This window comes from Uloborus diversus, chromosome 1 (assembly GCF_026930045.1).
Source record: "Uloborus diversus isolate 005 chromosome 1, Udiv.v.3.1, whole genome shotgun sequence".
NCBI lineage: Eukaryota > Metazoa > Arthropoda > Arachnida > Araneae > Uloboridae > Uloborus > Uloborus diversus.
Window position 1 is genome coordinate 79,998,500 of NC_072731.1, and position 26,964 is coordinate 80,025,463.

Consider the following 26,964-nt stretch of genomic DNA (forward strand, 5'->3'; position numbering starts at 1 on the left):
AGAAAAAGTCGTAAACAGAAAATCACTGCTTCCTAATTTGGAAGAAAAAAAAAAACTTCACAACCACAACAAAAGTGTACAGCTCACTTTCGGTTTAACAATATAAAAAGAGACGAAAAAAGAAGGCACAAAAACTAAAAATATAAATAATAAAGCGGATGAATACACAGAGAAGTTCTCTCGTACCGCGGAAGAAAATAGTCACGTGCGGCGTCTCGCTCTGAAATGATTCCGAACGTTGATTGCACAGCTGGAGTGTAGCTCCGCCTCCTATTAGTGACGTCACACTCGCTATCGCGCTCCACAGAAGCTTGAAAAGTTAGGCCCAGTGGTCTAACGGATCGCACTCTGCTTTGGTTGAGAGCTGAGTAGTGTTGTGGTTGCTGTGTGATTGATTCTTGGCGATCACCATGGCTGAAGCGGTTTCTTATGTTGCCCTCTGACTATCGCATGACCCCACCGTATGTTAAAAATTTTAAAGGGCACCCGTTATTAGATGTTGGCGTGAACCAGAAAAGAACGGTTCGGCCTGCCGGTTGTTGATCAACAAGTGGGTGTGATAATCTGTGATTCCTGTGTGCTATTATAGTGTGATTCCTACTTTCGGATAGAAAGGCCAACATGACGCCGATGTGTATAGATCGTTCCCAAGTAAGTAAATAAATCTATTTTAATTATTGATGTTTAATAACTTACCATAAAGTAGCAAAGCTCAGCATCAAGAGTCTAGTTTCGTAATTGATGTTTAATAACATGCAATTAAATAGACATCAGAAGTTGATTTTTGTAATTGTTTTCTTTAATCTTGTCATTAAATAGCAAAGCTCAGCATTAGGATTCGATATTTGGTACGTGATGTTTGATAACATGCCATAAAATAGCGAAGATCAACATCGGGAGAATTATCCATCGACTTAGTTCTAAAACATTGTTGAACTGGCTTTCTCCTCAACATATAAAAAAAAACATAGATAATTAAACACAAAGTTAATTCATTATGCAAACGGAACATATTTACGGTTATTCATACCTCTTGTTGAAAAGTTGCAAGATTTTAAAATTTTTGTTTCGTTATTGGGTTTGTAACATAGCTTGAAATGCTTACATAGTTTGAATGTGCGATCTAATTTTGTTTATCTACAATAATCCGACGATTATAGTAACGTAGCAGAACCGACAAATCTTATGCTCCTCTACTTATGCTCTACTAATGTAAACAAATAGAAATAAATTCTAGAGCAAGAAATTTCTACAAACCTTTTAATTTGTAATCAGTACAAACAAAAAATTTTGTTGATAGAATTTACGTGGGAAAGGGATGGAAATACGTCGTGGGATGAATACTACTTACTGGTAACTTCTACAATTGTTTTTTCCCCCCATACTACTTCGAAGGAAACTCAAAGAAATCAATATTTTTTTACAATTTCCGGAGAATAAAACTTGATTATAATGTTGTTTAACGACCATTTCTAAATTTTATTTAATTGGAAGTATTCACCCCTTTCGAACAAAAATCTTCAATTAAAATAAAACATTCTATTTTTTCCAAATTTGTAATTACCCAGTTGTAGTCTAGGCCTACGATATGCGTTCGTTTTAAATTTAGTTGTTGACTGCAAAACTTATTCAAATTAAAGCAATTTTTTTAAAACTCACAATAAGTTCGGAAATAAGAATTAGAGCAAATTTTCTATTCTAGATCGATTATTTTCAGTTGGCTTTATCTTGAAAAAATTGTTATTTCCCAATGATGTGTTATTCTAAAATTTACATATAACACCGAAACACAAAATATTAATACGTAGCCAGTTGACTCATAATTTTTCTTAAAAATCAACTGGGTCTGTTATTTCTCAATTTTCTTTTTTACTTTATTTTAAATGTACGGACCAGCCTCTCTTCCAAACTGTTTATTATACTTCGCCGAAATGTCGAGTCGGTGCTGCTCGGTAATTATTTTCTTCGCGTAATATTTTATTTCACTTGTCCGGCAATAACAAGCAATATCGTAGAACTAATGAAATACTATGTTTGTTATGTGAAGTGAACCGTGTTACACTTTGAAAAATGAACTTGAACTAATATTTTACAAAATAGGTATATAAGAAATTTAAGTAAAAAAAAAACAACTCTCAAATGAATCGTATCTCACTCTCGTTGAAATGACCTTTCAAAGGAAAATATAAATAAAATCTGCTTGAAATACGATGCCACACTGACAGACACACATCTTTTGCGTTGAATGTTTAGTACTGCGGTGGTTACAATGTAGTGCAGCTCTGGTTAGTTGAGCTATGACCTTGACTATGTTTACCTGTTTTAGGGGAGTTAAGTGAAAAATAGACGTGTTATTGGCTCGGATTTTAGTTGGTGTACTTTTGAAAAACTACTAAGAAAGTTTCTCAACTCAACTTAGCGCCAATTACCCCACCCTATTTTCCAAAACAGAGGTAAACATTGTCAGAGTCGGAGCTCAACTTCTCAGAGCCTCACAATACCTTGCTGAGACATTTAATCTTAGTCTAATGTATTTTTAATGCAATACATAATTTAATGCCGATAATCATTTTGTGCTCACGGTCCGCATGCGGCCTACGGAGCTTTGACCTGATAACGGCAGAAGAGCCATGATGTGAACTTATTTTGTGCATGTGGTACTTCCGGAATATTTTTTAACCCCTTTTTGCAGGCAATTAAATTTTACAATTGCCCTGAACAGGATCATTTGTTACATCAATGCAGCGGCATTATAAAGATGCTACAAATTTTAGTAATTTTTATATTGAGGTCTGTAGAAAGTTTTCTAACGTAAACAGACTGAAATAAAGAAAAAGTGGAATACCTCTGCTTTAATCCCATGCTTAGGTGTTCAATTCTGTATCAATATTTCTATTTCATTAATAAAACTTAGCTGCGAAGCTCTCAAATAAATCGATCTTTCCCTCAAACATACCTCCTAACCCTCCTCCACCACTACACATTCGCATACCAACAGGCACTTTCCATTTTTGTCACTATGTTTTCCGTCAATTTGTTTTCTATCCCCTTTACTGTGGTACCCCGAGCCATCTGGGGACCATGCTTTCAAATGCTTAGTGCTCATCAGTTGGCATTCTGCTACCGCTTGTCTTGCTCCCTCCGATGTTATTAATGCGTCTTTTCAAATTTCTTTTCTTTGTCCTCGGTATTTTTCTGAAGATAAACGACTTAATAACAGGAGTTTTTTTTTTTTTTTTTCTGTTCTGGCTGCGCAACGCACGTTGGATAATATGCTATTTTCTACTTTGCATTTGCAGTTTGCATAAAAAGTTGTAACGAGATATTTCATGGCGGCTTTATCATGGAACCAAACGTTCTTTATTTTTTGAAGAACTCATTTAAAAACATGTATAAATGCTACCGAAGGCGGGATTATGGGAGTTTTATCGCAGTTTAGGCGACCAAAATTAACATAAAATTGCTTTTTGCGTACTCCCGATTTGTGCCCGAATATTGTGTTTTAATCAGGTGTGTTTGATTCGAAATTTCCGAAAATTTTGGGTTGCCGTTTCCGAAAAGTTTGGTCTGGCAACATTCTAACACTGAAAAATTACGTGAAAAAGTAAAAAAAAAAACTTTGAAATTAAAAAAAAAAAATAGTTTTTGTATGCATATTTGGAGAGTTTTTACGGGGAGGGAAGGGGAATGGTGAGCTTCCGAAAATTTTACTTGAGTCCACTTGGAGCCCTGGCTATGATTCCCCCCTTTTGATAATGACCCCCTCCTCAAAACCAGGAACTAGATCCGCCCTTGATGTTGGTACCAGTAATAATGTATCAATTTTTTCTTCGAACAATCACGCTGGGAGAAAAAACGGTTCTGTAGAAATTTTATTGACATTGATTTTTCATCCTTTGCAACACAGCAAGTTAGTACTTAAAAGGGAAAAAGAAAACAGACACGCACAATATCTCTATGGTTTTTTTTTTTCCAAGTTCCAAAAGATCTTAAATTATGTTTCGTCAGAGCTTAAATTTTGTTTCACAGCAAAATAGTTTGCAATGTTTACACCACTCGGTTTCAATTTTTTTTTTTTTTTTTTCGAAAAACCAGAGAAGAAACGTTTAGACATCTTAAATTTATAATGCAAAAATGAAATAAAGAAGGAGGAAAAAAAAACATACATGCAGACACTCACAGTTGGAAAAATTATTTATTAGTGGTTTCATTTTTACTTTCTTCTATATCTAATATATAGAAGAAAGTATTGGATTCGTGCAAATTTTCGAATTTTGACGGATTCGAACGTTTTGAGGTGTACTGAGTCCATTTCGACTATTTTTGGAAAATGTCTGTATGTGTGTGTGTATGTGTGTCACGTCTGTGTGTGACCAGTTTTTTGTGGCCGCTCTACAGCAAAAACTACCGCATGAAATTGAACGAAATTTGGTACACATATGTGCCGCTATGTGAACTTGTGCCCATTGGTTTTTGGCGCGAATTCCTCCAAGGGGGGTGGAGCAATGGGACGTTTTTTGAGTTACGCGTGCTTGCTATTCCTCTGGAAGTAACTGGCGGAATCAAACAAAATTTGGTCCATATGTTGCCATTAACAGGAACAGGTGCTGATTCAATTTTGGTGTCAATAACTCAAACGGGGGTTGAACTATAGAACGTTTTTTGTCGTCAATTGTGACTGCTGTATCTCAAGAAATAATGAACAGAATGAAACAAAAATTTATCGGTAAGTAGCCCTTAGTGGGTATAAGAGCTGGTTTTATTTTGGTGTCAACAGCTAAAAAGGGGGTAGCGCAATCGCCCGTTCTTTTTTTCCATTGTGAGTGCCCTATCTCAAGAAGTAATGCTACGTTCTGGTTGAAATTTGGAATATATGTGAATCCATATGTAAACAGGCTTCGGTTCAATTTTGACGCCAATCGCTCCAAGAGGTGTTGATTTTTTTTTTTTTTTTTTTTTTTTTTGCGAATAAAAATAGCTTTATTAATGCAACAATAAGAAAGATAAATCGTAATAGATTGTCGTCTGCGTATTTCTCGTGATTTTAATTGTATGGAAATGATCGGAAATATTCATAGACTAATAATAAGAGTAGACCGAGCTTTCTCATTCTTGCTGATAAAGAAAATTGGTTCATAGATGTATCATGTGACTAGTGGAAGGGCTTGGCGAAGACTTTGGCAGCATGGTTGCTAGATGGCAGCATTATCTATAGTTTGGCACTCGACATGTATTTTAAGACAATGGTTTTCATTAAAAAAAACTTCCAGGTGCAGAGATTGAACTGTTTTTCTTTTAGTTATGCATTATTTTGACATTAGTAATAGTTTTTGATCAGTTTTCGGTAACTTTTATTTCATTTGGAGCTGTCAGCGTTGGCGTGAACGAAATGGCGTAAACGTTTTGCGTTAACGCAAAAGTGTACTAATCGGTATCTTAAATTGAAACTGCAGGTAAAAATCTTACCGTTTGCTGATTCTTCTTGGTCGCTTGCATCTTTTATTGCTTAGACAGTTATTGAAATTGACTAAAGAAAATGCACAATACTATCTAAACTAAAAACTCACTATATTAACAAAATATTTACAACTAAGAATAACAAATTTACAAATCGGACTCCATAAAAGATCATTCTTCCGTGTTCCATCAATTCTATTTATTTTATTTCGCGCTGGCGTTGATCGTCTGCTACGATTAACGCCCGCTGTTGCTAGGATATCCACCAGTCACATGGTTTGGTTTATGAGCAGCTCGGTCTACTTATTATTAGTCTATGGAAATATTATCTCAATGATTTAAAATTTTTAACTGTTGCCATCTTATGTTTGTTAACAAATAAAATATTTGTAATTAATTCAAACAAGGCTTTTAAAATAACTTTCAATTTTCGCTCTTTGCTTTGCTTTTGCAATCATTCCGACATTGGGATGGTCGTCAAGTTTTTGCATGTGTCATTTTGTTTTTGTTGGGAATATTGCTTCCTCGTCAAGCATGGGGAGGGATCAGAAAAAAAAAAGAAAAATATAGAAGAAAGCTTCGTGATGGCCACAACATACTAGTTAGAATTATTTTAAATCCGTAAAAAACGAATTGATTGGCGCAGGAGTGCTTTGAGCACACGCCAATCAAAACTTCTCACGCCCCCCCCCCCCCCCCAAAGAAAGTGAGCGCCGTAAATGAGACCCAAAACTGATTAAAAAATTAAAACATCTCATACACATTACATTTCGTCACACCTTTTCTTTTGCCTCCCCCCTTTTTTTGAATTAAAAACTTGAACTTTTGTTTGATCTTATTTGTAGAATGTTAAATAAAAATATTACATTTGAGGCGGTGAGAAACAAAGGTATGTAAGTGGCAAAATTAAAAATTTGTAGATAACCAGTACAAATAGTAGGGGTACCTCTCCTCTGTATTATGGCAAGAGATAGTACTAATAGCCCAGGTAGGTGCGTGCTGCTGTATAGCATGATTTAGAAGAAAAAAAATCAATAAAAGCCTACGTAGGATGTTATCTTTACATGCATTTTACTCAAAATGTGAAAATGTCCACTTTCTCATCCCTTTGCTTCTCCACTGCCTCATTTGTTTTCCTTTCCTATATTACTAGTTTCGTAAATTTTATTTTCAGTTAGAAATTACATGATAAAGTTTTCTTACCTTGCGTAATCGTAACAGAAGAAATTGCTTTTGAATCGTATAGGAAATGCTAAGTGTTATTGATTTTTTCTTCTTTTACCCGGTGATTCAGAAATAATTTACCACCCAGTTTTTAATTTGTTATTGATAGGTATGTTGTTGCTTATAGCGCATTTTCTCGAAATGACTTCGGACTTCGCCCATTCAATAAAACTTTAAGAACGTTGTGTTGCGCAAATGTGTTTAAACGCAGAACGGAACAAGATGTTTTTTTTCTTTAGTTTCTCACCGTTTGCAGTTTCAACATAAATGATAAATAGTCATTGTCAACCGTATTTAGTTGATTTCCCACTCCGTTAATGTTTGAAAAAAAAAAAAAAACTTCCTTTTTTTAAAAATAATTCTTTTATATATATATATATATATATATATATAACAAACAACAAAATAAAGTGTCTGCAGAATGAAAACTACAGTAGAACTTTGATTAATCTAAGTACGTAAATCAAAATTTCCGGAGGTACTCAAAAATGGCCGCCGTCAGGCGCAGCAGAAACTAGAATTTTGGATTTTAAACATGCACACGTTTAAAACGTGACTATTGTATGTGATGTTTTTAACCACATTATAAACATATTTTTTCATTAGGAAATGCAGTTTATATTTAATTAGATATTATGTAATGAACTTTAAATCTCTATATTATAAAGCAGTTGTATTTTCTGTTCTTTTATTTTAAGCATGGATACGTAGTTGAAAAATATAACTAAGCAATTACTTTGAATAACCTAAACATTGGTTGTAGTTTAACATCACAAATTAGTATTGAGGAATTTCACTTACATTTAACTTACTGCGTAATACAACTTTAAGTTTTGACCGTTTCAAAAAAGTTTGTAAGTTCACATTTTAAAGAATTTGCTTTGTTTCGTAGTCATTTCTGAATCAAAACATAAGATTTAAGAAACTTTTCACAATACATAAACGAAACATCTTTTAAAATACACCAAATAAATCAAATCGAACACCAAATAATTAATTTTATTTATTTTGTGAGTGTGTTTGTTTTTTTAAAAATTTTTATTAGTCAAAAACTAACGCCACGCAATATAAGACGTTGTTCTAGTTAAACGAACAAATTTACAAATATGCCACTTTCACCTAATTATGCGTGTACCTTTTTTCCCACTGAGCGGTTTCTGACATCAACTATGCGGAACGTACTTTGAATTGTGTTCTGCAGCTTTCTGACCACAAGTTTTTCAAGGTCGCCGGCGGAGGTGCATGTTGTGTCGTTCTAGTTGAGGCGGGGTTGTTACGTCGCTTTGGAACATTTTGGTAATCGTATTGTTGATGTACAATGGGACTTGAGGTCGGGGGGAAAAAGTAGGCTGATCTTCTGTTAAAAAATAGAATGAAAAATGATCGTTGATTTTTCATTAACCTACTATTTAGTGTGTTTGTGCCATAATCTCTTTTAAATTTTACTGATAGTGCATTACTGATTTAATGTGGTTCACTCTTTTGTAGAACGCTTTTCATTTTTCAACCATAGGAAACAGATTAGGGGTTTCATCCACAAATGATTCACTTTTTGAGGGGGCGGTGGGATCGAGATATTGTGACGAAGGGGGTGGGTGACAAGAAGTATGACATCACTTTCTTTAAAAAATAATAACAATATGCTAATGAAAACAGCGTAGCATGTAACAAGGGGAAGGGGGATGGAATTTTTTGGAAAAAAAGTGCGCCATCATTTATTATGGACAGCCCCTTATCTTACACAGATAGGAGGTGGGGTAAGCAGGGGAAAAAAAATAATTTGGAAATACATATTTGAAGTTGTATGGAGTCCGTGTTGTGTGTGTGTATGTGGTTTTTTTTTTTGACAGGAATAGAGGGGAAACTTTTTAAAAACTGTCCCAAACATCAAAATTATCTGAATTAGTCAACTCATAAATCAACTATTAATTTCGAGCAAGATGTGATTTTTGAAAATTATTTAATCAAATGTCTTTCTTTCATTATGATTTTACAAAATGTTGCAGTTAAAAAAATAAAAATGTGACCCGCATTTGTTTTTGGGAGTACATAGGACTGGCACAGCCATCACTGAAAATTTTTTCACGGTTTTTTGTTTCGAGTTATCGTAGTAAAATATCGAATGTTCACATATGCCCCCTTTTCCCCTACCTGAAAATGTTTTGTTGGAATTAATTGTCTTCAGTGCATTAGTTAATATAAGTAATGTATGTAACTATCGCTTTCCAATAAAAATCTTTCTGCTGTCCATAATTTAAAACAAGGTTGTGCAACAATGCTAAAGTAAAATATAGAGACGTACCGAGTAGAACTTTGGCCGAGTACCTAGTACACGGCCTTTCACCTCTCGGTCGAGTACTGAATTACCGAGTACCGAGTACCAATTATGTTTTAAAAAGAACCACTGACACACACGTGATGAATTTGAACTCATAGGAATAGTAGTATAGACATCCATGTGCATATAATAGTTTTTAAAACAAAATTTCAGCTGAAATTTATCAACGCATTATTATTTAAAAGATTTTGTTTGTGTCAAAAATTTTATAAAAAAAAGTTTTTTTTTTAAATTCAAAATTAACAAATAAATAAAAGGTATTATTAATCACGTTGAAATTAAAACAAATTATATCAATCTATTATAATTCTAGCCCGCCAAACATAATAATATAAAAATTTCATATTTTTTACACTGCCCCATTTTTAATAAATAAGTTTTATTAACTTTGGGGACAGTGAAATAAAGATCGACTCCATTAAAGCATAACAAACTTCATTATTCTCAAATTTTAAATTTGACTTTTTAATTTGAATTGTAAATGTCATTATTAATTGTAAAATCTGTCTTAACAATATTCCATTTTGTACAACTAGTCGGTATTGGCCGAGTATCTGATCATAATTTGGCTGAGTACCCAGTACTCGGTAATTGGCCGAGTAGAAACAGAGTTAATTTGCCGCCCGCAGAAGTTTCCGCCTGGTGCAGGGTTCCCGGGGAATGAAAAAGGAAAGTGAAAAGCAGCAAGATGACAGCTAAAGAATTATCACTTTCGATAGAACTCTTTTCTTAGAATTTATTTTCAAAAGGATATTTGGTTTTTGATATGTGGTCCGATATGAAAAGCTGTTGAGGTTGTTTAAGGTGAATGTACTCGCTTTGTCGACTCTACGTGTCATTTCTATAAGGTTTAGACATTTCATAATCTACAAAAATGCTCAAAGAAAACTGAACTAGAATATGTTATTAAGATCTAATGTGATGTTTCGCTTTTGACTTTTTGAAAAATAAATTAAAAAAAAGATTACCTATGTAAAAACGCACTTTACAGGGTTCGTACGGGTCATGGAAATCCTGGAAAGTCATGGAAAAAAAATATACAAGTTTCAGACCTGGAAAAGTCATGGAAAATTGATATTTTCATTAAAAGTCATGGAAATTTATTTTAAGTCATGGAAAAATGTCTTGGGTAGTAAGAAAGTAACAATAGCTAAAAGAGCGCTAGAAATATTGAGTGATTTAGTAATATTGCATATAAATTGCACGTCTCAAAAACAAATCCGAGTTTTGAAATCCAATTTCATCTGCTTCTGTAACAGCCGCTCGCCTCTTTTTTTTTGTAATGTGACTTTACTACTGGGGCGTCACTAATTTTGAATTAACCATTATTTTCAGCACTTCTTATGTTTTGTGTTTTGTAGTAGCGAATTTGCATATTCTTGATTTTTGTCACTCCCCTTCAAAAAGTGTAATTCAATTGCATCCGAGTTCGTTTCAGCTACTTGTAAAAAATTCATTATTAAATTTACCAGAGTTTTATCTTATTATGTTGAAGGCTTTAGAAAATGAAGATTTTAGTCAGGCAGTAGAACATAGAAATAGGGGAATTCTAATACTCTAAAACAGTAGTGCCCAACATGCAGCTCGCAAAACTGATCCTTGTGACCAGCTGAAATATTTGGTTTAGAAAAATGAATTTACTGAAAAACTTGGCTTTACTTTGATGAAAGCATATACTGTCAAGTTACATGGGTGATTAGATGCGCTAATGACACCAAAGGACAATGTTTTTATGAAGTAAGTTTATTATTGGAAACTTAGTATTGACTTATTCAATTTTTGTCCCATTCATTACTATTCGGCCCTATTTATTAAACATTTATTAGACATTTAAACATCATTTGTATTGCATTCACTATACAGTTGGCTCTCTGTTTAACGACCCTCTATTTAACGACTTTCTCTATTTAACGACGACTTTTCACAATCCCAGATGGCCCACTATAGTTTTAAAAGCACTCTATTTAAGGACAATTTCTACTTAAGGACGATTTTTTGTGGTCCCTTGAAAGTCGTTAAACAGAGCCAACTGTATTTTTATTTTGTTTGAATTTATATGATAAAGACAAATAAGAATAATTTATTAGTTTCTGAAGTATACACTGATATTTTTTCATTCACTAATAAGTGCTTCAATGAAGTAATAGTTATAGTACTCACGTAGCAATTTTTCTAATGCCCATTTCCAGAAATTGTCAAGTTTTACATTAAATAGTACTATTCTCTCTGTGCAACAAAGTTATGAAAAATTTTATGAAGTCCTGAAAAAGTCTTGGAAAAGTCATGGAAATTTTTTATCCAAATTGAGTATGAACCCTGACTTTATGTGTATTATTGTAGTGTTTGTAAAAACACTTACTGCTGGAAAAACGTAACCGAAACAAAAAGGGTTGTTTTCTTATTTCGTGTAGTTTCGACACGTATTGTAATAACAACTGAATTTATGTACGTTATATTGCAATAGTGTAAGAATATATTCCTCACAAGTTTTAGCTTCTTTTTAGCCTACTTTCCCAGTAAAAGTCAGAAAAAGAAGAAAAAAGCATGAATGAAGGCTTAATGCATCTTAAAAATATCCCGAAAAACAAAAAAAACTCAAAAATAAATAAAATAATTAAATAAACATCGAAAAATCAAAAATTGGAAAGTAGGGTATTGAGATGGGGAAAAATGTCTGTCGGTCTGTCTGTCTGTCTGTCGGTCTGTCTGTCTGTCCCCCCCTAATAACTTTTGAATGAATAGTCCAATTCGAACAAACTTTTTTTTGTTCGTAAGATCTCGGCGAGGACACCTCATTCCCATATTTCACTTTTTGATTTGAACTATTTTTTGTTCAATTTTGTACCGTTCAAAAAAACTTAACATTAGCGCCTACGGGGAAATTCAAGGCAATTCCGAACTGTGAGGCGAATTTGCTTCAAACAAACTTTGTAGGAAAAAGCTTTTGATGAAAAACTTGTATATAAAATATCTTTTTGATTTGAACAATTTTCCGTTCAATTTTGAACTGTTCAAATCCCTTAACATTAGCGCCTACGGGGAAACTGAAAGTCAATGTAGATTCCGTACTTGAAGGCGGATTTACTTCAAACAAATTTTGTTAGAAATAGCTCTTGACGCCAAATTCCAGACTCCGACTCCGAGAATTTAGAGGCACCTGACTCCGACTCCGATTCCTGTGCCCGACAATTAATTGGACTCCGACTTCAACTCTGACTTCGTAGCTTTGGCAAAAATTTATGGACAAATGACTAACTCCGATTCTTGGATAGCCGACTCCGACTCCTTTATCTCAAAATGAGATTGACTCCGACTCCGCAGCTATGGTTTTAACTGTGAAATGCTTATTGTTGATATGACTTGTTTTTATTTTCACGCTAAAGTTTAAATTTAGGTATTCAGTTACTGGCGAATAAACTCAAAGTCATTTATGTTTCTACATAAGATATGCGCAGACGATTTTTTTTTTTTGACAAAGAAAATTATTTCTTTAAGTTGACATTTTATTTATTTATTTTTTTTTTATTTTTTTTTATTTATTTATTTATTTTTTTTTTGTTTTAGTAATTGCAATAATTAATTTTAAAAAAATGTTTTTGGCAACAGGGCAAAAAGAAACGATTTTTTTTTTTTTTTTTTTGATATGATGTATTTATTTTAATGAGCTTATTAATTTTACTTATTAATTTTTCATTTTGAAAGCTATTAAAGATTTTTTTTAATCTAAAAAATTGTATTAGCTGCTTTGTATAAAAGTTGCTGCTATTTTATTTGTTCGTTTTTTTTTTTTTTTTTTTTTTGATGATGAGTGAGGAACATTTTATTCCTAGAAATCAGCTTAAAGTATTTTAAAGGTATGTTTGAAAAAATTTGCAATTTTAGCTATTTTTGAGAATATTGATCAGGTACTAGAAAGTACTATGGGTATACGGTAAAGTAGGCTCGTCTAGTTCTAGACAGAACTTCTTGTTTTTTTTCTAATTAGATCAATAAACGTGTTCAATTTATTGGTTGAAAGGAAAGTTAAAAAATTAACAGAAAAGAAAGAAAGAAAAAGTGTGGATCATAACAATCTCAATAGTTACATTCAAAACGATTCAAACGCGTGTGTCTAAGTTGGGTTTTATTTATTTATTAGTGGTACCCTCACGGCTTTGCCTGTGGTAGAAAACTAAAAGATCTTTTGGTTCGCCTTTATATTTACAAATAATGTATTGTGAATTTCTCGCCAATTGGCTTGCTCATTTTACGGTTCCACGTTATGATAACTTGGTAAGTTACTCGTCCGTCTTATGATAATTTTATTTGGGAAAATGTTCTTAAAAATGGAATAGAAAAAGAACAAAATCGAATTTTCGAAAAATCGCTTCGAGGTGCACACTCCCATGCTACAAACTAACTTTGTGCCAAATTTCATGAAAATCGGCTGAGCGGTCTAGGCGCTGTGCGCGTCACAGAGATCCAGATATCCAGACTTTCACTTTATTATTAGTACAGTAGAGAACCAATTATCCGAAAAGTTCGAGACCATCCCTATCCCGGCTATCTGAATTTCCCGGTTTTCTGAATCACTAAAAAGCGCTATTGGCCGATTGTTTGTAAAACTTAAAGTACTATAATAAATAGTTATGCATATTAAAATAAGAAGAAAACAGTTCAGAAATGCTTATAAATATCGAAATATTAAAAACTAATAGTGAGAGAATAATTTAAATATCAAAAAACTTAAGTTATTCATAATACCTGAGACCCTCACATTCTGTTTGGAAAAGAAAAGCAAATCAACCACTTTTCGATGTTTTAAAACGAGAGAAAATAAAGGGAAGGGTAAAAAAATAAATTTTTGAACTTAAATGTGCGATTTTTCTACTACGTACAGTGTAAAAAAAAATTCGCTTTCATGATCGCGTTTTTTTTTTTTTTTTTTTTAAATTATTATTATTATTTTTTTTTTCTTAATTTTTCGCGAAGGTTTTGTGTTTGCGATTACGGTAGTTATTGATATGCCTTTGCATTTCGTTAATATCAAGATAAATTTGATTTATGAGTTCTTGCAGCCTTATTAGTCTTGCGTTTAATAGATTTCTAGAATTCACGATCAACTAACTATCCGGAAAATTCGCGAATCTGGTTTTCGGCGTTGCCCGTACTTTCGCGACGTCACTTACGCTAAACGCCTTTAATTATAGGCTATTCAATTAAATGCTGAATTATAATGCGACAATATTCATTTCCTTAGCTTTCAGTTAAAATAAAAGACGAAAATTTCAGACTTACGAATGTACTTTTTATCAAGAAAATATTTCGGAAATATTGCTCCGCATAAAGGATAACCATTTAAAGTAGGTGTTTGCAAACATTTTCCCGAGTTATACATGAGTAATATAGTATTTATTAAGAAATCGTTTACATTCTTTTTGGTATTTCAAAAAAAAAGGTTAATTTTTCAAAAATTGCCAATAACGCTTATTTTTAAAAAATGGCGGGAAAATCGGGGAAAAAATGCCGGTTTTCTGGTTTCCCGGTTTTTTGATTCCCAGATAAAAGGTTCTGCACTGTAATGGTTTTGAGCTGTATTGTTTTTATTACTCATGAAAAGTTAGTTGCGCTACTTATTTTGAACCCTGAATTGTTAACCCATTTAAAGCAATAACTACTATTTGTAGCAAAAAGAAAATATTGTAAAAAAATAAACAATAGCTTAGATAAGTTACTGATTGAGCCGCACTTGTTTAAAATCAATTTATATTTTTTCATTATTTTAAAATTTTGAATTTTTTTAGAAGAGTAATAATTTAGAAATGTTTTCTGTTTTAATTTTATTTAAAAAATAAAATTATTGTTTCTGAAAAATTGTAAATATTGTATCGGTATCTTCTTGAGAAATGGCAATTGCTTCATCATCCGTCACTATGAAAGATTATGCAGCATTTACTTCTTTTAGTTTTTCCTTATTGACATTTTCAAATAATATATAAATTAAATGATTTTGTAAATAATAGATTTGCATATTATGCATTTCCTGAATTTGATTTAAGATGTTTGTTGATTATTGAATCGTCAGAAAAAATTCTAAATTTTAATGAAGCACGGGATTTTCCATCGTTGATGTTCTCGTAACTCACACTCTTTCCTCATTTTTCCAAAATAATGAGTCTAAGTGCAACTTCTTGAATTTCACGTAGTCTATGGGGTCCAGGATCGAAAGTCTTCCATTCTCATATCATACTTCAACACGCATCCAAACATAGTCTTTTGATTTATCGATTGTCGGAACAAAAAACAAACAAACATTTATATCGAATAACTACTTAGCATTAGTAAATAAAATAAATTTATTAATAACAAGTATTTAATGCCAGAAAGCACAAAAAGGAATATTTACTTTTCTCATAACTAAAAATTAAAACAGCGATTTAAAATCATCATTATATGTTCGTACACAGTTTGATTTTGCAGAGGAAGAAAGAGAAATTTCTTCTCCAGCCATTAATGAATAATGTATTAAAAATGTCAAACTTTAATAACTCTAATCAGTACTGAAATCAGTTTCTATGGGGGAAATATCCTGCTAAACCATGGGGAAAATAGCTGAGCCTTTTCCCCTTAAAATTTTGCACATGGGCGCCCTTGGACCCAATTGCGTTTTTAAGACACTCGATTCGGAAAGTTTCCAGTGAGAGCCCTCTTTTTTGTAACATTATTGAAGATCGTCTAAAATTACGTTTTTGGAACTTCAGTACTGAAAGTATGCAGAAGGAGAGTTCCTGCATCTCGGCTTAAGGAGGGGCGATCGCTCCTCTCTTGTATCCGTCCTTGATTTCAGCCCCGATCTTAAATTTTCTTCCCGAAAATTTAAGATCGGGGGCTCTCCTGACCTCGAAAGGATGGTTGGAAGCCCCTGCCCACCTCAAAGCTCTAAGGTTAATAAAGAGAAGTCCCCTTCCAAAGCTGGGTACGCCCTTGCTTTAGATACGCCACTGAATCTTATTGTGCAGAAATTTGAAAACAAAAGTTAACCCTTTTCGTCCGGACGACTTTTCTATTCGATTCTTGGATCTGTGCGACATATTTTCGGGTCAAGTTGTCTTTTATTTGCATCGACACACTTTTTCCATCCAGCTTTAGCAGCACGTGCTTATTTCTGCACTTGGTTGACCAACCTCCCCGCTCGCTCAAGCGAAATGAAATGGATTTATAACACCGAAGCCAAAGGCAGCCATTTTACCTCGTTTTCACAAATTTAGATCATTCCATTCTATTCTCATTGTTGTCTTTTGGGCCCGTTCCATTAACCGAGTTGTTGTAGAGTGCTTTTTATACGCATATATTTAGTTTATTGAATGTCAAAAGAAAAGAGAGAAAAAAAAGGATTTTTCAATCGGATTTGCTTAATAAACGAGTTTCGTTTTCGTGTTGTGTAATCTTCCATAACTTGGGAAGTTGCATTTTTCCTTTCAATTTACTTCATAAGCCTCATTTAAAATTTTGCTTATGTAACTGGTGACGGTATTTTATGAAATGCTTATTTATTTATTCATTTTCCTCGAACTTTGGTGTTCCGGAAACTGGACGGACTGTTAGTAAAAACGTTGCGTTTAGGATGGAAAAATAATGCAAAAAACCAGTTAGTAAATAAAAGCAAACAAAGTGTTCATTTTGACATAGATTTTGCTTGAGGTCATTTTTACCGTATTTTTTTCAAAAGTAGAGTCCGCAACATGACACTTTTTTTAAATCAAAACAGTCTTAATTTATTCTTTGATTTGCACATTGTTTTATTTTGAGTTTATGTGTTGCTAGGATTAACTCAGAATAAAGTTTTGTGCAAATCAAACATTAAATTAAATAGTTATAGCAAAAAAAGTGCGTTGCGGATTCAACATTTGGACAAAATACTATGAAATGGCCCTTAAACGAGATTGTTTTCGTGTTGTGTAATCTTCAAAACTTGGAAACTTGCATTTTTCTTTTCAGTTCATCTTTTTAGTTTTACTTAAACCCTACTTTTTTAACCTTTTGAAATGTACATTTGCAGTACAGTTTATTCCACTCATGTTGGGTTATAAAAAGGAAAAAATAAAGAAAACATCCAACCCCTGGCATTCATTTGAATTTTGACGTCTTGAATTCAAATTATGTTTTTCGCGATCAAGAATTGCGACAGGGTCCTACCCGTTGAGATTCTTGTTTCTACAAACGGAATGGAATGAAAATGTAGGAGAATCTTGCAGCCGGCCATGGCCCATGACTGATTTTTCTAGATTAGGTAATACGAGGCATATCCATAAAAAAAGAAATAGTAATTAGGATGCGCTAACTGTGGTTAAGTTGCATCGGTACGCGAAAAATTTACAGCGTATACCTACCGTTATGGTATTTTTCTTTCTTCTTACTTTTGAACGATGAAATTTTGTATTTTGATGAAAAGTTTTGCTTTTTAAGTTCCTCTATGCAGGTTTTTTTGCTGAAAAAACTTAATCCCCCCCCCTCCCTTTTTAAATGTAAAATCTGCTTGTGTCAAGCCTTAAATGAACAAAAAATCGCAGACGATTTGTGAAAATTAGTTTCCCTAATTAAATATTGAAAACAACAAGCTACGGCTTATTCTCGTTGTCATGGTAGTTTGAAAAATCAAAGAAACATCAAAAACAGTCAAGTAAGAATAAAAAAACGAAGTCAATTAGCAAATCAATAGAACCAAAATGTTACTTTTGAAATATTTTTGCTGCTTAATTTTTATTACGGAACTGTGGAATTTTTGTAGCTTACTATAAGTCTGAAAAAGTTTCCGAAAGTGTAGATTCTTTTGTGCAGGCATCCTGAATAGCAAAATAGTATGCCGAATTCTGCACTATTTTGCTTTCGAACCGGCATCACGTTCTTCATGATGTGAATATGTTATGTCACAGTTTTGTTTTTCTCCCCCAAATGCAAATTAGAATAAATTGTTCTTTTTCGAACACATTTCGAATTCCGATTCCACGATTTCAACATAACTGGTGGTGGGGAAACAATTGGTTACCTAATGCCACACTGAGGTAAAATAAAGAGCAAATAATTGTTAAATCCCTAACATCGTACTGAGTCAGGTTCATAAATATGTAATCAAGCGAATAACTTATATCATTCCAATCAGAAAGCGAAAAAATAATTGGGATTTTTCCCGTACTTCCTCATTGTCAAGGTCGTTGCAATCATCTCATTTCTCCTCCCCTCCTACCTATTAAATTTGATAACGTTTATTCTATTGTGTATCAGGAACTTAGAAAACAATTATAGGGGTTCTATACAAGAGCCTTACTGCCGTGGGCAGGTAAACGGCAGTATCTGCAGAAATGAGTCTTACTAACAACAGTTAAATGTTGGAATTTAATGTTTTTTTTTTTTTTTTTTTCAGCGCAAACCAAATAAGCAAGCTTGTGTAATAAAAATAAAGCTAATGTATAAAATTGCAAAAAAAAAAAAAAAAAAAAGATTGCAATTTTTTGCAGTTAATGCCCTAAACCTGCCCATGGAAGATTATTACTTTCTTCTACATCTAATATATATAGAATTCTATTATATAGTATTGGATTCATTCGAATTTCGAAGGATTCGAACGTTCTGAGGTGTTCTGAGTCAATTTCGACCATTTTTGGAAAATGTCTGTCTGTGTCTGTGTTACGTATGTGTGTGAGCAGTTTTTTTTGTGGCTGCTCTACAGCAAAAACTACCGCATTACATCGAACGAAATTTGGTACACATATGTGACACTATGTGCAACACTGTTCATAGACAATATCTTTTCAACTTCTTTTGAACTGTTGGAAATTTTTTTAAATCGATTTTGAAAATTTTCGTTCGGCGCAAGATCTTTAAGATGTCAGAAAATTTATTGACCATTTTATTACTGAAATCAGAAGCTTAAATCTCAAATTACCAGAGAATACAGTACAGCCTTTTTTGTCTTAATTAAATCTGTGGAACAGGTTATTTTTCTCAGCCTCTTGAAAGGCCAATTCCCTAATTTTTTTGAAATAAATCCAAAAACGTCTTCTCTAGTTTTAGAATATGATTCACTTATCGTATGCTAATTTCGGCGGGCTTATCTCCTAAATTTCTAATAAGTGACCAAGGTAACAACAAGCCTGTTTTTACTTCCATGCGACTGTTTACAGTTGCTTTCAGGGCTCTATATTGTCGACAGACTTCGTTACGGTCCATGCCACTATTTCAGTAAGCTACTGTAGCACATTACATCCTCTCACTTGTCCACTATGCATATTTTAATAGTTTTAGCATTTTTCTGGAGCAGCAAACGTATTTGAAAGTGTATTATTATGTTTTAATTTTTTAATCAATTTTATAACAAAGAATTTGGCTTGAAATTATAATAAAGTATAAGAGTTTTCATGTAAGATTTTTTTTTATTATTATCATAATTATTTCAAAACAATTGAGCAATTTTCAAAGGTAATTGAGCTGAAGTTACAACAGTATTTGCGATTTTCCACGAATTGGACCATTTTGTCTGGTGGTCCATTCGTGGAAACACCTAATGGTCCAATGATAGTAACTGCGTCATTTTGAATATTCTTATAAGTAGTACTTCTGTGACGAATCATGATGAAACATGAAATATGAGGAATAACTGTTTTAAGTCAATGTTCACGTTTAATTGATTATTGATATTCAAAGCATGTTACAACTAAATGAAAATCTCAATAATTAGTAAGATAATGGTAGAAATCTTTTCTGACCAATTAACAATATGATGAAGTAATTTTAGCTAATTGACGACTCTGCAGTACTAGTCAGTTTTCAGACAAATGAAGTTACTAAATCTGATTACACGTCTGCACAAACTCTGGTACAGAAAATATCTTCCTGGTGTAGTCATGGAACCGGTTCATTGACAGCAATAACCTTCTCCTATTTCTTGAAATTTTATAAACAACATGATTAATGACAATAATTCATTTTCGTCATATATTTTTTTACGTTGATTGTAACTCGTGCAGGCTTGTGTTAAATATTCGATTTAATTTCGTTAGGAACAACTATTTCCAATCTTTGATTTCGAACAAATTTCATCTGTATCTGGTGCACTTCTTTCGGGCTTTTCAGTGGTATTCATGGTTTTGAAACGGTACGGAAATTCCTCGTGTATAAAAAAAGCAATTTTATGATTCCAAAATAAAATTTCGAGCGGATTAGAACTTTTTAACTTTCGAAAACCGCTCTTATGTCCTCTTTGGATACCAAAGTACCTTCTAGCCAAAATTGACCCTGAAAAGTAACTCTTGTTAGACGAGTTTAGCAACATTTTTTCAAAAAAATGCGGATTAAAACATAAATTTGTTCATTTTTATATTCCTGCTGGTGTGTGTGTGTGTGTGTGCTGGAGGTAGGGGTATCGCTGATCTATCAAGCTCTTCCTCTGGGTTCCCAAATCCCGACTACTGATAGGTACAGGGACCCCTGAAGTGGAATGTATTACTAGTAAACTTAGTTGTACTTTCACTCTACCAGAAGTTTTTTTTTTTTTTTTTTTAATCGAACCACCTACTATCAGTGTAGTATCTGGAAGTCTTCTGATAACTGGCTCAAACTTAGCACACCTAAATTTAAGGGTAAGCGTTGAAATATGGCTACCCCTACATGTCAACTTACCTGTCCAAAACACTCAAACAGAAACATAGCAACCCATTGGTCGTTATAGCTAAGTTTTGGTTATGTTTTCAGTGTGGCGAGCTTTCATCCCTATCCTGAAAATCACCCATAGCAATACGTTTCGCCAACCCCTCGAGCCTCAAATAAGAGTAATTCACTAAGTGCTTGGGCAACCACCACTCCTCCATTGCGGTGGCTCAAAACGTAATTCGCAAGTTAGGTAATGATTCCTTTGGACCGTTAATGGTGCATGAACCGGTGTTGTCTGACTTTGAAATCTAAAAACATACACGTTGGTGCTGGTTGTGTTAAATTAAGCGTGTAATTCGACTTGGATCGTATTTTACTTCGCAAAATCTGTCCATTAATATCCTATTTGTTGTCAACATCATTTAGTGATAATCGACAACTCTTCTATCGCTTCTACTGTGCGTAAGATTGGAAGCTAATATCTTTATTTCTCTTATCCTTTTTCGATGTGTATTAGAGTTGCTTTTCGGCTGGTCTGTTACTTACTTTTAAATTTAAAATAAAAGCACGAATGCTATTGTATTTTACTATTTTGGGTTAAATTTAATTCACAGCTATTTTTAACTCTGTATGTTTTCTGTATGCAGTTTCAAATCAATATTCAAGTTTCTTCAAGATTTTTTTTTTTTTTTTTTAATTTCTATGCAGAATTACTCTTATTAATTAAAATTCTTCAGATCACTATGTTATATTTCTTATAACTGCACCAAAGCACCCCGCGCTTGTACTAACGTACCCCACCATGAGGGACTTTGGTACAGAAATTATTATTTCATAAATTACTTGCTACTAATTACAAGACGACAATTATTTTCAAAACGATTCAACGAATTGCGAGATCGGAAATATCTTCAAGTATCTGCTTTAAAACTTTAAAAAACTTTTTTTTTTTTTTTTTTTGCGATGTGTACTAATGTTCCCGGATCTTTCCAAATCATCAATCGATGTTATTTTTATTTGCAGTCAACTTTCGATGACTCGAAGCCTTATAGCTCGGAATGTTCCTTTATCTTAAAGTTTTTATTGGATCTTAAACTCTTGAAAAAACTGTGGGAACTTCCCATAGCTCTAAAACTCTCAACAACCCGAAAGTATTATCCGATCCCTTGGGACTTCGAATTATCGAGAGTTGACTTTATTAGAGTTCTGAACATTCTTAGTTTATGGATTTCTGCTGTTGTGAGATCGTCATTGATGGATGGTTTGTTTTCTCTTTCCAGTCTCCAACGCACAAGGGGAGTTTCCTGCAGGGCAGGAAGTCACCGGTGAGCAACAATCTTAACCAACAGAATGCCAACAACCACCGGCGAAACTCGTGCAGCCCGCCCCTGTCCAAGGACACCAAGTCATCCGGCAAGCTCAGCGACCCGGACCGCCGGTCCCAATCAGTTCAGTCCAGCCGCTACAAGACCGAGCTGTGCAGGCCCTTCGAGGAGAGTGGGACCTGCAAGTACGGAGACAAGTGCCAATTCGCCCACGGCGTCAAAGAGCTTCGCAGCATGGCGCGGCACCCCAAGTACAAAACGGAACTCTGCCGCACCTTCCACAGCACGGGGCTCTGCCCTTATGGACCCCGATGCCACTTCATCCACAACAGCGAACAGGCCAAGAAGAGCCTGCTCACCAACCTCGCGGGCAGCACTGTCGTGGTGACAGCCAACCAGCCGATGCACAGGCCGAAGGCCCTCAACAGTCTGAGTTCCACGGGGGACATATCGCCCCCATCCAGCCATGGCGGCTCGCCCACTGGGGACGGAGACAAGAGTTTCGATGACCTGTATCAGGAGAACAACCTCTGCTCCGACTTCAGCAACAACGCGCTCACTTTCTCCAAGAATTTGACAAACCTCATGAACAGCTTGCACCAGAGCTACGTGGAGTACCCGAACTGTGAGTACAATTCGGATCTCTACGATTCGCCCAGTGTCTTCAGCGATGGCATGACCCCCGAAGTTGACAACTACAGTTACCAAGGCCCCGTGTTAGACTTGTTTCAGACTGGCCCCATAACGCCCACGACCCCGGTCGATGGAAGCACGAGTTTTTTCCGGCTCCCTGTCTTCGGTCTCCTCCACAAGCAATAAGCTGATACAAGCTTGCACTTCAGAACGTACCTGTATTATGTCTTGACAAACCTCGAATATTTTCCTGAATTGAGCTGCCATTGAAAGAACTTGGTCATCAATCATTTTAATGTCTAAAATCCTCATCGCTGGTTCAACTGAGTTCGTTCTTAGAAACTAAAATGTATGCTGTAAACATTACGTTTCATTCTTATTCGTAACTAAAACATTGAGCGTAGTAACGTTTAGTTACTTTAGTATGTGTGGAAATTACCGTGTTCATGTTTATGAACCTGATTCAAAGTAGTCTAAACGATTTCATAGCTTTCTTTTTCGGTCATTTTTATCAACCGAGTTGAACCTTAGACATACTCCCGAACCGCTGATTGAAGCTTTCTAATTGGATGAAGAAGACATTGGTGTTTGATGTTTAACTCGGCTTATGGAAGAAGGCCATTAGTCACTAAAACTGCCATAAACGTTTCTAAGAACTAAATTCAGAATCATTCAAAATTAAATATTTCAATTCCCCCTCCCCTACTGCAATCGAAGCTTTTTAAAAATATTATTTTTAACAACTGAACTAGATCAGGTTTTTCTCTTTCGTAATATGACGTGTGTTTATGGATTAAATTCAGTTCTTTCTGGAAATTTATTTTTTTTTTTTTTTTTTGTAATCGACAAAACTGCTTAAAACCTCGGCTTTATGCTAGTATAGTTAAGCTTTATCTAAGTCTTCTGTTAATAGCTTAATTTTCGTTTAGGAAAAATATCTACTTAAAAGGAATCATGAAGTCCAATTAAATGTGTATGAAAGGTATCATTTTGTAATTAAATTTATTATATACTTGAAATGGATTAAGTTTACTCTTGTTTTAGGTAAAATATGATTATATCAATAAATATTGAAAAAACATTCCAGTTCTTTGTTGTTATAATGCGAATTAGATATGAGATTAAATGCACCTGTCTAGTAAAAATATTCTGTTAAGTTGATGTGGCAATGATTAGCAAAAAAAAAAAAGGGGGGGGGGAGCGGAATTTCAAATTTCGCGTTTTTTTTCTTCCTCTTTTTTTTTTTTTTTTTTCCAAATTTTATTTCAGTCTTTCCAAGGTATATAATACCGCTGAATATTTTTTTTTCCAATATCCAACCTCCCCCCCCCCCTTCACATACTTTCAGTATACTTTATTGTACATTTAAACGTGAACTTTAACGAATACTTTATTCATTAGTAGGTTCTTTTGTGAACTGATCTCAATTTTATTTTTGAAGTGTTTTGGACGATGTGCGTGCAGTTATAAGATTTTTTTTTTAATCAAGGGGGGGGGGGATCTTTTATAAGAGGGAATGCATTAATTAGTCTGAACTGCAAGCTTGTAAAAATGCATTAAAACGAAAAGAAGCAGAATATAGATTATTATTATTATCATCATTCGTTTTCATTTAGTAATAAACTGTTCAGAAGCATTAGCTAAAGTGGCAAGTTTTATTGCTGATTATCTGGTATGATGTAGTCATAAATATTTATTTGAATTGCATTCGAAGTAAGCCATTATAATTTTTTTTTTTTTTAAATATTTGTATGGATGAATCAGTTAGCTGCTGTCTATGATGTATCAAGATTCCTGGCACTTAGACCAAGTTTTACTGCCTTGGGGAATTTCATCCACTTTCATTAATTAAAAATCATATTTTTATGTGTAGTCAATCCCTGGGGTGTTCTTGTCCTTTGATTGAATCCAGTTGTATTTGTATTCAGGTTTTTTTTTTTTTTTTTTTTTGCATTACTATCTTCAGCTGCTACTGCAAAGATAATGGAGAAAGTTTTTATTTATTTATTTATTTCATTTTTGTTAATTTTTATTCAGATGTTAGATAATCTTTTTTGTTCTTACCTTTGGTGCTTCCTGTAAACTTCTTTTTATTGTTGACGTTACTTTTAATTGCATCAAAACTTAAAAAAAAAAAAAAAACACCAGACAGCACTCAAGTTTTATCTGTAAGAAATGTAAGATCTTGAAGATTTTTCTCAAAACTTCCTTACTTCACATTATTGTAAATCATACTTAACAAATTATGTTGCAACTTTAAAGGAACACCTATTATGTACAAAAGTTCACGTGCTCTGTTTCATAAGTAGCTTAAAAAACCGAAAACTTGAATTTTGTTACTAAATTTATTTTGTGAGTTTAGAAACACCGAACTAAATAAATTATTTGTTTTCTATTAATTTTGCGTTTTCATAACTGCGTTTAAATTACTTGATGCACACGCTAAGTGCTGTGACACTTTAGTAGTGCATAAAGGGGAAAAAATCATAAAACCCATTCCTTTTATGAATTATGATTTTTGCAAGTTGCCAAATCAAATGATGAAATGCACAGTGCGGTTATTCCTATAACTAAGAACTTATTTAATGTCTTTTTGCAGTTTTCGGTGTAATTTGAAACTGACAATGTTCGTCATATTTTCTACATAATGATTATTGATTTCGCGTGGAATAGCAAAATAGCACTCTGCTGTACATTTTGAAAATGCTGATATCACAAAGGATTATTATTTCATCTATCTATTTATTTATTTTTTTTAAGGTAACCGCTTATTATTGTTTCTATTTTATTTCTGTTTTAGATAACTGCTAAGATTATAAACATCATCGTTTTATTTACAAACGTCAATGCAATATTATAACATGTTTCTTCGAAATACTTAGTGATATGCAATACAGTTTAATAAAAAGATCTTTATATTTTGTTTACAAATGCCCTGGATTCAATCAAATTTCTAGGACTTGAAAATCGCAGTGACATATATGCTTTCATGTCATCATGTATTTAAATATTTATTTATTTTAAACTATTTACGGGGGGTATCATGTACGAGAAGATTTTAATGTTTGTATGATGCTTTGATGTTTTGTGATCATAATTTGTTTGTGTGCTTAAATAGATGAGTGTGCATTTAATTTTTTTGTAGTATTGAAATAAGTTGCACAAAAGGAAAGGGATTTTTTACCAGTGATAATTTATGTTATTTAATTTCCCTTTTTGTGTTTGTAATTATTTGTACTATGAAAATCGTAACTAAAGGCACTAGTTTTTTTTCGCAATACGTTAACAGTTTATTAGCTATATATCTTAAGGGTTAATTTTTTTTGTTGTAAAGATATCTTGATGTGTTCTATTTATTTTTTTTCTTAAAAATTTTATTCAAATATATGATATTGTATAAAGCGTTGCTTAGAACTAGCTTTCATGAAAAGTTATGGATTAAATATTTATTAATCAAAGAAGTCTCCATTTTAATTTTAAACATCAAATTCGATTGTATAATTTTTATTTAGAATTCTTTTTTTTTTTTTTTTTTTTTGGTCAAGAATGACTGAAATTCATTTAAAATCTGATTGTGAAGAATTTAAATCATAGTCTTAAATTTATTTTTTAAACATCAAATTCGACTGTGTAATTTTATTTAGAATATTTTTTGTCAAAAATAATTGAAGTTCATTTAAAATCTGATTATGAAGAGTTTAAATCATGTTCTTAAATTTATTTTTGTATAGTATTAAAATTAATCTGTTTTTACATCAAATTATGAAGCAAATTCATGAAGGACAAAAATTTAATTCCATTTTGTGCAATTTATAAATCATATATTTTCACGAATGATATATAAAATAGTATTTATTAGAAATTAAGTTCAGCAATTTGCTTCATAAAATGTAAAAATATAATACAACTCCGCACAGAAATTTTGTGTTTAAAATATCTTTCGGCTCAGGTCGAGTCGAATATTTTTTTAAAACTATTTTTATACGAAATTAAAAAAATATATTATCTATTTACATATTTTTATTTATATATATATTTATATATTATAGTGATATCAGTATGTTGGAATTATGCCTTAAATTTAGGCTCGGAGAAGCCAATAAAGTGCCTTTTTTTCTACTAAAAAAGGGGGACCAATCTCAGCGTTCCTGTTTAACTGTAACCGTCAGCATTTTTCTAAAAAATGTGTGTAACATTCCCGTATATTATGCAGATTGCGTGTAATTTGGAATGATATTTTGTGTGCCCGTTTGTTCTATTTTCGAATTATGTAAAGCACAAAACGTGAAGATTGAATGGGAATCTTTTATTGTGAATAAATGTGAATAAAAATATAATAAATTATTGAATAAAAATGTTGCA

The 26,964-nt window shown here is 33.1% G+C and overlaps 1 protein-coding gene across 1 annotated transcript; it reads left to right on the plus strand.

Moving 5' to 3' along the window:
• The first annotated feature begins 382 nt into the window (after nucleotides 1–382).
• Nucleotides 383–26,964, plus strand: LOC129230635 (mRNA decay activator protein ZFP36L2-A-like). Its single transcript, XM_054865054.1, has 2 exons — nucleotides 383–651; nucleotides 21,925–26,964. Exons 1-2 carry the CDS (start codon nucleotides 622–624, stop codon nucleotides 22,786–22,788), a joined length of 894 nt encoding a protein of 297 aa, XP_054721029.1. The 5' UTR covers nucleotides 383–621; the 3' UTR covers nucleotides 22,789–26,964.

Coding starts and splice junctions, on each gene's coding strand:
- LOC129230635 (XM_054865054.1), top strand. CDS start 622: ATGACGCCGATGTGTATAGATCGTTCCCAA. Junction 652..21,924: donor TGTGTATAGATCGTTCCCAA/GTAAGTAAATAA, acceptor TTCTCTTTCCAG/TCTCCAACGCACAAGGGGAG.